The following is an 11,193-nucleotide window of genomic DNA, read 5'->3' on the forward strand; positions in this document are numbered from 1 at the left end:
TTGGAAATAAAGTACACATTTTTACGGATCACAAGAGCCTAAAATATATTTTCACTCAATCTGAGTTGAATATGAGGCAACAAACATGGCTTGAGTTAATCAAAGATTATAACTTAGAAGTTCATTATCACCCTAGAAAAGCTAATGTGGTGGCTGATGCCTTAAGTCGGAAGTCACATCAAGTTGAAGAAGAATCTTTGTCTCTCAACCATTCTGAGGTGTTAGCCCATGTTGCTCTAGTCTCGGATGTACTTGAGCAAATTATTATAGAACAAAGGGAAGATGCTTTGGAAATCTCGCATATCAAGAAGTTAATTGCCGAAGGGCGTGGTCCTCATTTTAGTGTTGATGATCAAGGTGTGGTGAAGTTCAAGAACCGATTGGTGGTTCCCTCATGTGATGGGCTTAGGAGAAAATTTTTGGATGAAGCTCACAATTCCAAATTATCTATTCATTCAGGAAGTAACAAGATGTATCATGATTTGCGTCACTTGTATTGGTGGCCAAATATGAAATAGGACATTACCAAATACATCTCAGAATGTGACATTTGTGGAAGAGTTAAAGTGGACCATATGCGTACGCCTGGATTTCTACAACCCTTGTCGGTCCCTATTTGGAAATGGGAGGATATTTCCATGGACTTTGTGGTGGGTTTGCCCCGCACAGCAAAGGGGTATGATTCTATTTGGGTCATTGTGGACCGCCTCACCAAATCTGCTCATTTCCTCCCAGTGGATACAAGGTATTCAGCCAAGAAGAATGCTAAGCTGTATTTTGATCGGATTGTAACCTTGCATGGGGTTCCTCTTACTATTGTTTCTAATAGAGGGTTAGTCTTTGTCTCTCATTTCTAGGAGCAACTCTAGAAATGTCTTGGTACTCGTCTCCTCAAAAGTTCAACTTATCATCCACAAACTGATGGTCAGACAAAATGAGTCAATCAGGTACTTGGGGATATGTTGAGGGCTCGTGTCATCTCTTTTCCAGAAAAGTGGGATGAATGCTTGACTTTAGCTGAGTTTTCCTATAATAATAGCTATCAAGAAAGCATTCGTATGGCACCTTTTGAGGCCCTGTATGGCAAGAAATGTAGAACACCTCTTAACTAGGTTGAAGTGGGTGATCAAGGTTACTTCGGACCTAATTTTATCAAGGAAGCACGAGAGCAAGTTAGTGTTATTCAGAGTCATTTGAAGATAGCTCAGAATCATTAGAAAACTTATGCGGACAAGCGAAGAAGGCCCTTGCAGTTTGAAGTTGGTGACCATGTGTACCTAAAGGTATCCCCGATGAGAGGTGTGCATCAGTTCAGAGTTTGTGGAAAGTTAGCTCCTCATTATCTCGGACCTTATAAGTTTTTGGAGTGATGTGGTGCGCTTGCTTATTGTCTCCAACTTCCAGATATTTTGTCAGCAGTACATAATGTCTTTCATGTTTCTCAATTAAAGAAGTGTTTATGAATTCCTGAGGAAGTGGCGGAAATTGAAGGACTCCCTCTCCAACCTGATCTTTCTTATATTGAGCATCCTATCAAAATCTTAGATGAAAAAGAGAGAGTTACTAGAAACAAAGTGGTGAAATTTTATAAAGTCCAATGGCAAAATCATTTGGAGGACAAAACAACTTAGGAATAGGAGAGTTATATTCTAGAGCATTATCCCCATCTTCTCCCCGGTGTGCCTAGGTAATAGTTTATGTTAAAAGCTCACTCTTACCCTTTTCCTACACTACACACTCACATGAAATCTTAGGACGAGATTTTGTTTAAGGGGGGAGAGTTGTAACACCTTTGGTGTTACACCCTAAATTATTTACTAAAACATATCATGAACATCATGTTTATGTGTTAATGCATTTGATAAAGTGTGTAGATCAATTTCTTGTAACTTAAAATGATCAATAAAAATGCTAAATGAAAGATGATTCAATAGCTCATGTATATCAAGTAGGGTTGAAAACCAATTTTTATTAAGCAAAAATACTATAGAACATGTGTGTTATACTTAAATAAAGTTTGAAGTACAAACTTTGTAGATGACACTGAAATACTTGCTATCAAAAAATGATATTACTAGCTAATATTTTTACTAGCCTAGAAATTGCAAATTGAAATCAAGTTCAGCTCAAAAACTTAGAAAAATTCGAAGTTGTCAACAGCTAGACATTCCTATGTTTAACAAATTATTTTGAGAGATTGGGTTAAGGGGTGGTGTAGTGTAATAGCTCAATTTGGTAGTCTCATATGCCCTCTTGAGCATGGTGAAGATGGTTTGGCTCTTGAAGCAACCGTTTAGTCGTTTTGGGTGCTTTAAAATTTGTGCATGACACAGCCTCTAGATGGTTGGCGCCATGCGTGCGGTCACCACGCGGCCACCCCGCACCGCACACATGGCCGTGTCCTGCACGATTACCCTATGCCGCCATGCTAGGTTGGTTGGGCTACCTAGGCTTGGCCAAGGCTGGCCGCAGCGAGCCGCTAGCCCCACACCCTGCTGCCCTACCTCGTGTTGCCGCCATTGGTGCCGCCATGGCCACGCTGCACTATCGTCACCTCACCGTTGCATCCGCACCCCCTGTGGTTCTTCACCGTCGTCCGCCCTGCCGATGGCCCTACCGCTATTGCACGTTTGGCATATCCACAGCATCGGCACATCATCATACCTGCTATCGCCTTGCCCATTAAGGCATAGTAGTTGCTCGTGCCATGTCAGTTGTGGACATGTGCATGCCTTGTCCGTAGCGCCTGCGTGTGTGCACCCTGATCGCGCCACTCGCGTCCCACCAAGGTGAGGACGAGCTGAGCTCTAACCTACCCCCCCCCCTCCCCTCTCTCTTTGCTGCTGCCTTGGTGGACTGAGCCACACTATTAAAACAAGCAGGGAGGAGTCACCATCGCCTGATTGGTCACGTCACTAGCTCCATCACCTAGCTGCCTAGCTACCCGCCCCCACCCCGCCTTGAATGGCGCTTGGTTGAGCTTCAATTTTGGAGCTTTTCCCCGCCACTATGCTGATAAGGCCGAGTCCGCCCATCACCGAGGGTAGCTCCCACCGACCACCTCGAGCCAAATTGGCTGCACCGCTAGACTTGCCTTGAACCCCTCCTAGCCATGAGAACCTAAGTCATACCCCTACTATTGTCCTGATACTGCTGACGCGGTTGTGTCCGCTATAGCTCGTCGCCGAGCTCGCCGTGCGTACTTGGTCAGCCTTACTCGGGGCATCTCTGGCCAAACCATGCCTCGGCCAGGTCCTTGGTGAGTCGATGATGCTCACCTGCCACCTCTACTGCTTCCTTAGCGCTGTGGCACACCAAAAGATTGTGGTCACCACCCTAGGTTGCCCACCGATGTGAGGAAGTCACCCTACTTTGTCTCTGGTCTTCTAACCGCTGTCCAGCATTGTGCAACGATCCGTAGGTGAGCATCGACCCCCTAGCTAGGTCTGTGTGGGTCCTAGTTGGCCGATGTAGCGGTTCCATGTTGGCCACCACCGCACCGGCGAGCGCGAGGGCTTCGGGGACCTTCCTGATGTGAAGATGAGTCTCTTCAGGGGGCCTTCCTGCATAATTGCTGACTAAAGGAATAGGGTGCATAGTGGTCATGGTAATAGCAGAAAGTGCGGGGGCTTTTCTACTAAAATGCCAGCACACGCGCTGGCTTCTGCATCGTGGGCCGGCCTCGCGTAGGCCACGCGGGAGGTTTCTTTTTTCTTTTCCTAAGGAATTAGAAATAGTTTTCTAATTTAATTTTTGAGCTGATCTTTGGTAAATCATATAAAATCATGTAGGTGTCCAAAAATTATGAAATAAATTTTGTTAGGTTCCTAAAATTGTGCTTTATCTGTTAGCATATTTAGTTCATATATGTACATATTGATACCAGGAGCTATTAAATCCTTTGAAAATGTTTAATATTGTTAGGATAATTATTGTAGGAATTTTTGTGGTAAAATTGGTGATAGCTTTAGCCCTAAAATTTTTATAGTAGCTTCATTGTATTATTATGTGCTCACTGTAATTTTTGTGGCCTTAGAATAGACTAAGCATTAGGATAGTTAAATGCTCTTTGTTTCAATATACATTAAATTTATAAGGAAAATGGACCCTAGGCCTATTTACTTTGGATTTTGGTGTTTGATGACCAACACAACTAAATTGCACTAATGAATTTGCAAGTAATTATTCTATACTTCAATAGGGTGCAAACATGACTTGGACGAAAGTGACATGATAATCCAATGATCACCACCTTAAGCAAAACCCTAGAAGCACAAGAGAGGATCTAAGATATCAAGCAAAGTCCAAGCACGAAGATATGAACCAAGCCAGACATAAGATCGTAAAGAAACAAGCCCTGGTGCATGACCCTTATTTTTGGATAATCATTGTTTATATATGTTATGTGCATTTACATTACATGAATATTATGGAAACCACATGCATAGATATACCTGTCCTAGGAGTCTTACTAGTGCAATTTCGAGTAGCTACTATGCTTAGGTTTTCGGTAGTGTGAGTAACCTGCCATTACTCATAATAGGTGATTATTATAATTACTCTCATGATAAAACGGTGAAAGAAAAAATAGAGACAGGGCAGAGATATGGTATGGGTATTCGTGGGTGTAACAGGTTGTGTCCCATGGCCAATGGGGCTTATCTTGGTTACACTGTTTTCCCTATTCGTATCGATTAAGGACCATCCGTTGCTATGGATGGTAGTCAGATCACAAACTTATTATCCTGAGCACATACTTGCTTATGGGAGTGAGAAGGCTCATTACGCTCTTGTCATGGGTTTCGACTCTTTCTAGACCGACCGATTGGAGATGGGAAAAGGTGGAGATTTAAGCACCATACTGAGACCGGGTCTCAAGTGTGGGGGCTTGGAGTCCAAGTTTGGATAGGAACCTAGACCCCATGATAGGAGTGGAATGGGTTGGTCTTGTTTGTGCCTGGGGTACAATGGGGCGTGTGTTTCAGGGTACCCAGCTAGGATACATTGGTTTGCGAATCGCTATTTTCATGAGACGGTACGACTTGGCTATGGTCTAGCACCGTAGTAAGAACTGGAAGATGAAAGATGATAAAATGGTTCTGATTGCTCAACCCTTGTTTGAAAGTAGAACAGGTGCTTACCTAGAATGGTTAGCTAATGAAGTAATTATGGCTGCTAATAAAACTTGACTGTAAGGATGAATAATTAGTAATGCTTTTCGTAAACAAAAAGAAAACCGCAAAACCATATTGCCTATCATACTCCTTGGAGTCAGGAAACTATTCACACTAGTCGGATAAGTCTTACGAGTACATTGTGTACTCAGGGTTTATTTTACCCCTATAGTAGGTGCAGCTTGAGGAGTAGCTCTTGTGTAGAGGATTCTTCTGGTGGGCATAGACGGATATTTATATTATTTTTGCTAGATGCTTATTTTTATTCTATTGTTGAATTATTGCACTCTGAACTCTGGTATTATAATAAATAATTTTTAAGAACTCTTGTTGTATAAAATGGACTAAGTATTGTAAGCTCGTACTCATTTTTTGATTCTAGATGTAAAACGTGGATTGTTTCGAGTTCTCCCTTGGGGTGTGCTCGATGGAACTATTCGAGGTAGCTAACTTTTGTGGTGCTTAGTGTCTAGTGGAAGACAAGCGCCTTTGAAAGCATGTTATTTTGGACGGTTCTACCACAGGTGGTATCAGAGCCAATAATGAGTCTATGAGATTAAAAACACTTTTCAAAACCTAAAATTTGACCAACAAAAGCTTTACGAAAAGTAGGATGCGATAACTTACGTAAATAAGTATAAGCCCTAGTAATATGGTCTATCTAGGATAGTGGCACCGGTTTTATCTAATCCATCTTTTGTAGGTACACTAACTCACGCTGTGTAAGAATCGTTAGCTTATGGAAAGTGAGAGTATGATGTGCCAAAAAATTTATATGAATGCCGCTATACTCCGGCTTGAGCGAACGAATAGATCGATCCATGCATCATGAAGAGAGAATCTTGCTTAAACTAAACTCTCCCACACGTATAATTTTTGGATAGGATAATAAATAAAGAGGCATGCTTTAACTCTTAAGGAAAAGTCTCGCTCGTAACCATTTATTGGGCCTTATCATCTCTTTAGCCTTTTGTTTCTAAAAATGGAGGCCTTGTCCCTAATGGTGGGTTCCTATCTGTTTACAGATGACCCTGAGGTCTGGTCGTGGGAGCACCAGTGCTGGGATGGGCAGTCGTCTTGGTGAAAACCAGGGCAAAAATGGTCAGGGCGATGATCATGCAACGCCAACGGGGTGTGCTCGACGAAACTGTTCGAGGTAGCTAATTTTCGGGGTGCTTAGTGTCTAGTGGAAGACGAACGCCTCCAAAAGCATGTTATTTCGGGCAGTTCTGCCACATCGCTCCCTTGTTGTCCATCTGTCCCCATCATCATCGCGCACCGCTGACCCTACCGTGGCTGCTGGGGCGCACATGTTGTGGTGTCTCAGGTCTTCCCTAGCCATGCCAAGGGCACCCACGAGCGCGACCGGTGCCGGTGGTGCTCGCGCGCTACGGTTCGCCGTTGGCTCCCACCCTGACGGTTAGAATCGACCCGCCCGGCCTTCCGCTCCCCTATGTTGCATATGTATATTTAAAGTATTGTATGTTGCAATTCTTTCATCTTGCCTAAATGTATTTCCCTCCGAGGGCCTAGTCGATTCAGCGTTGGATCTTAAAGTAGATTGGGGGGATGTTGCACATGTTGCAAGTTTCATAGGCATGTTGCAAGCATTTGTTCAAAATATTTCATCTATTTCCAGACGTATGTTGCAATCGTTTTTCATCTGGATGTTGCATATGTTCACACATATGTTGCAACAGTATATTGCAAATGTTTTAGTTGTTTCAGTCTTATATTGTGGTTTTAAGTTGCAAGTGTTTTACTTGGATGTGTTTCATGTGTTTTACACACATGTTGTGTATGTTCCAAATATTTCATCTGTTTTCAGTCTTTACGTCATGTTGCAAGTGTTTTATGTTGTTCGGCCAGGGGCCGGCGGATGGGGCTGCTGCATGTTGGGCCGCGCTAGGGGCGTGCTCGTCCTTAGCCGCTCATCCCGGCTTCTGAGTGTCACCCGTGCGGAGAGTCGGAGAGAGAGGAGGGGGTCAGGGGAAGGACCGGCGGGCGTAGAGACAGGGACGGAGTGCACTCGTGGGGGGAATGCCTTTATACACCAAGAAACTAAGGCACTCTAGAGAAATGCCTTTGACAAAACACTTTCTATAAAGAGACATGCTGTAGTGAAAAAACAACTTACTGTTATCATCCATCCATCTGTTTTTGTTTTTGGCACTAACTACAAAGTGATGGGTGGCTTCAAATTAAGGGTATTGCAAAGGAGGCCGAAATGATGTGTGTGTGGATGGGTAAAAATCACATGCTTCTAGATTTCTATGATGACCCCATACCTGAAGTGATTGTCGACAGCCGCATAGTGCGGTTCCGAACCTTGGATGTTATGTTCAACATGCTAGATGAGTCTGCTGCTGCCGCTTCTGGTGGTGGGCACAAGATTGATGTTGAAGCAAACACCGATGTTCAATACATTTTTCTTCTTTGTTGATGCAACTGTATATGGTCTAAGAGAATTAGTTGTTTCTTGATATCCATTGTGACAATACAACTGCACTGTACTATCACCAGGGGCGGCATTTCAGATGTATTGAAATCTCACTATCAGAAAATTGAAGGTGGTAAAAAGGATAACAAGAGGAAGAGGAATAAAGGTAACTAAGAAGCTAATCACCACAAGAATAACAAGAGGAAGTGCAATATGCTTCTTCGTATGTAATGTTTTTTTTTTTTGGGCTCTTGCGTTTGTACCCTTGTTTTGTATCGAAATTGTGATTTTGCCTCTATTTTTTTGACTTTGTGAATTTACCCCTACTGTGTCATTCACGAAGCACCAGTTTGCCCCTGCTCCGTCATCCACCCCTAACGGTGTTAAACTTTGTACAAAAGGACATAAATGCCCATGCGATTTTGCCCCTGTTTGTTATGCCTAATTGTGATTTTACCCTGATTTGGAATTGGACTTTTTTATTGTATGCTGATAATTGATTAAATTTGGTCAAACATATTTGGCACAACTTGCAATTATTTGAACTCAGATTTAATATTGATAAATATTCAAAATTTTGGGATCAAAAGGCTCATAATGCTGGGACGGGAGATTACATAACTTGGCTCCAGCTTTCAGGAATCAGAAGAGTACTGTTTTGGATGCCAGGCGAGGCGAGAGCTACTGAGCTAGGTACCAGGACGGCGGCAGGATGCAGGTGATGGCGATCTCCAGGTGGCTAAACGCTCCCTCTGGACAGAAAGAATGATGGCAAAATTATACCAGATGTCCTTCCAAAAATGAATGGATAAGAAAACATGTGAAAGTTGATGAGAACAAATACAGCCACGTCGTTACTGGCAGAGAAAAGTTGCTTATATAATATACTAACATTAAAATATTTTTCTCGACAGAGCAACAGCAATTCTAGTGAGTATTGATTACAGACAGGCAAGTTTGATTCTACCGCCAGGCAAGGCTGCCTGCCAGGCAGCAGATCCAGGCCATCAATTTCGGTCACCTGGCGACACGATCAATGCCTGGCGAGAAACCTGCCTGGCAGGCCACCAACCAAACATGCCTACGCCTGAAGCATGGCAACAAACACAGGCAACTCTCGCCACAGGCATTTTAGGTGAGGGCTCTAACCAAACAAGCTCATAATTTCAAGGAGGGAGGAAGGTAAATGAAGAGAAGCAAAAACTAAATCAAGAAACACATGAAAAATGGCGTTTAAGAGCAGCAAAATGACACTGTACCACAATAGAATGAATCATACAAACAAACAACTTATACTACAGGAGAAAGGCTCTACCATAACACATAGCAACATAAAGTAAATTTTATTTATGTTAATTTTGCTGTATTACCCATGATCTGTCAACTACAGGTTGATGAGCAATTTCGAACAGGGTGTATCAAATACCTCTTCATACTTATAATCTCTGTCAGTTCCTTCCCAAGGGTATCTGGTGGCAGGAGCACAATCCCTTCTTCTTCATCCTCTCTAACTTGATCGTCTGGAGCAAAGCTTGGTTCACTAGACTCAGCTACTGCATAAATAAATGCATATCATTAAAAATATCTTCAGTGAACTACTCTACTTTTTGTAGATACTAAACACACCAGTCAAACTCTCAGTCTTCTCTGCCAAGTTATCCACCTCATCTGATGGCTCTTGTATCACCACCTTCTTCTTCTTCTTTTTCTTGGTTGGATCAAAAGGAGCAAGCTGCAAGATAATTATAAACACTATCAACATGAACGCACAAGGAAGAAAAAGGATCCTAGCCGTCAGACAATGCTACTAGGGGAGTATCACAAATAATTTAACAGACATCATGCACCAAATTATTAAATTCAACATCAGGCTATAATAAATAGCAACCATCTTTAAGGAAAAAAGAACAATCCTTGATTCATGTACAAGGCAGTACACTTCAGGAACAGGCCGGCCTACTCACGCGGACACAAGCACGACAGTTGGCCAGCTTATCGCCGCCAGAACCCAACCGAATCGGACCTAACTGGATGCGCTGTGAGAAGGGGACGAGAGCACATCACCTCGGGGACCTCCTCCTTCTTCTCCGCCTGCTCGTCGTCCGCCATGGCGACTTCCTTCCCTGGACTCACTGCAGGCGGCTGGGAACCTAGATGTCACGCGCACGAGAGAATTAGAATCTGGGTTCGGCGTCTGAGGAGCGAGGGAAATCGGCATGGCGAGTGGAAAGTGGAGACGGCGGCGTTGGGAAAAGGGGGCAAGGGTTATGAGAAGGTGAGAAGGTCCAGAGCTGGGTGGCGATCCAACGGCGGTGGCCGGCGAGCGCGCGGCGCGAGCGAGCCCTCGCGGTAGCCGACGAGCGCGGCGGTGGCCGGCGAGCGCACGGCGCGGGCGAGCCCTCGCGGCCTCCGGCGAGCGCACGGCACTCCACGTCCACGTCGCCAGGCGCCCCGGCAGCCGCGGCCAAGCACCGCCGCCGCCCGCCCTGATGCCGCGACGCCCGCGTCCCGGGCCGCTCCGCGCCCACGTCGCCCCGATGCGGGGTTGCCGGAGCGCCATGACCGGCGGGCGAGGTCGCGAGGGCCACCGTCGCGCTGATGCCGGGTTGCCGGAGCGCCATGACCGACGGGCGAGGTCGCCGAGGGCCGCCGTTGCGCGGGCGCGGGGTTGCTGGAGCGCCATGGCCGGCGGGCGCAGGGGCATTTCAGTCATTTTGCACCCCGCACCAGATAGCAATCTGGTGCTATCTGGTGCTCGGCCGCCGGTCTTCTGTCCGCACCAGATAGCAATGAAGAGAACGAGCGGATAAAAACGAACATGGAGGGGCATTTCAGTCATTTTGCATCTGATTTTATGTGTTTTGTTTTTTTTAAATCGTTTAATCAGTCTCTAAATAACGGACATCCAAACCAGGGGCAAACGGCTCCTTCGTTTCAAAATAATAGGGGTAAAATCACAAAGTTGAAAAAACAGGGGTAAAATCACAATTGAACCTCTGGACAGGGGCAAAAACACCGTTTTCCCTTTTTTTTTTTGGCTATTGTTTTGTTTCAGATGATGTTTTGGGGAAACTATAGGGTTGGGAAAGGCTGTTACTACTCTACGGTTCTGTTGAGTGGGCCAACTGTAGCAACTACCTTGCAGAGTATTACAACCAAAATGCTTATAAGTTCCTTGCCGATGCTGTTTTCGAGCATAATCATGAGGATTCGTTGTTGGATCCTGCTGCCCGAGCTGTGCAAATTGACACTACCGCTGGCAGTAGCTTGGCTGCTGTTGTTGCCAATCGTGTAAGTAACCCTCCTGCTTCTTTACTAAAGCATCGAATGTCTAACTGAAACTGTTTGCACCAACATATACTTCAAAATGACCATTTTTTCAAGTAGTGTCTAAAGATGGAGGAGGAACTCGTGTCCATAAGGAAGACTCGAGTGCCACGTCACCGGGATAATACTTTATCAATCAGCACAATCGTTCAGAGTAGCCTGATCAAGGAGCGCGCACTTGTAATCTGCGGCACAAAGGGCAAAATTTCGTTTTCCTCCAGCCGAACAGGCTGCTAGCGTGTGCTGCTGTTA

The 11,193-nt window shown here is 44.7% G+C and overlaps 1 protein-coding gene across 2 annotated transcripts; it reads right to left on the reverse strand.

The window, feature by feature from the left end:
* Window positions 1-8,338: 8,338 nt before the first annotated feature.
* LOC136490886 (eukaryotic translation initiation factor 2 subunit beta-like) lies at window positions 8,339-9,919 on the reverse strand. Of its 2 annotated transcripts, none has more exons than XM_066487102.1 (4): window positions 9,679-9,919; window positions 9,241-9,346; window positions 9,041-9,167; window positions 8,339-8,366 (listed from the first exon to the last, which is right to left on the reverse strand). In XM_066487102.1, the coding sequence occupies exons 1-4, from the start codon at window positions 9,721-9,723 to the stop codon at window positions 8,354-8,356; spliced, it is 291 nt and encodes a 96-aa protein (XP_066343199.1). In that variant the 5' UTR covers window positions 9,724-9,919; the 3' UTR covers window positions 8,339-8,353. The 2 variants fall into 2 exon arrangements, with proteins under 2 accessions (XP_066343199.1, XP_066343192.1); XM_066487095.1 differs by lacking the exon at window positions 8,339-8,366 and adding an exon at window positions 8,617-8,701.
* Window positions 9,920-11,193: the final 1,274 nt, after the last annotated feature.

This window comes from Miscanthus floridulus, chromosome 1, assembly GCF_019320115.1.
Source record: "Miscanthus floridulus cultivar M001 chromosome 1, ASM1932011v1, whole genome shotgun sequence".
NCBI classification, from domain to species: Eukaryota; Viridiplantae; Streptophyta; class Magnoliopsida; order Poales; family Poaceae; genus Miscanthus; species Miscanthus floridulus.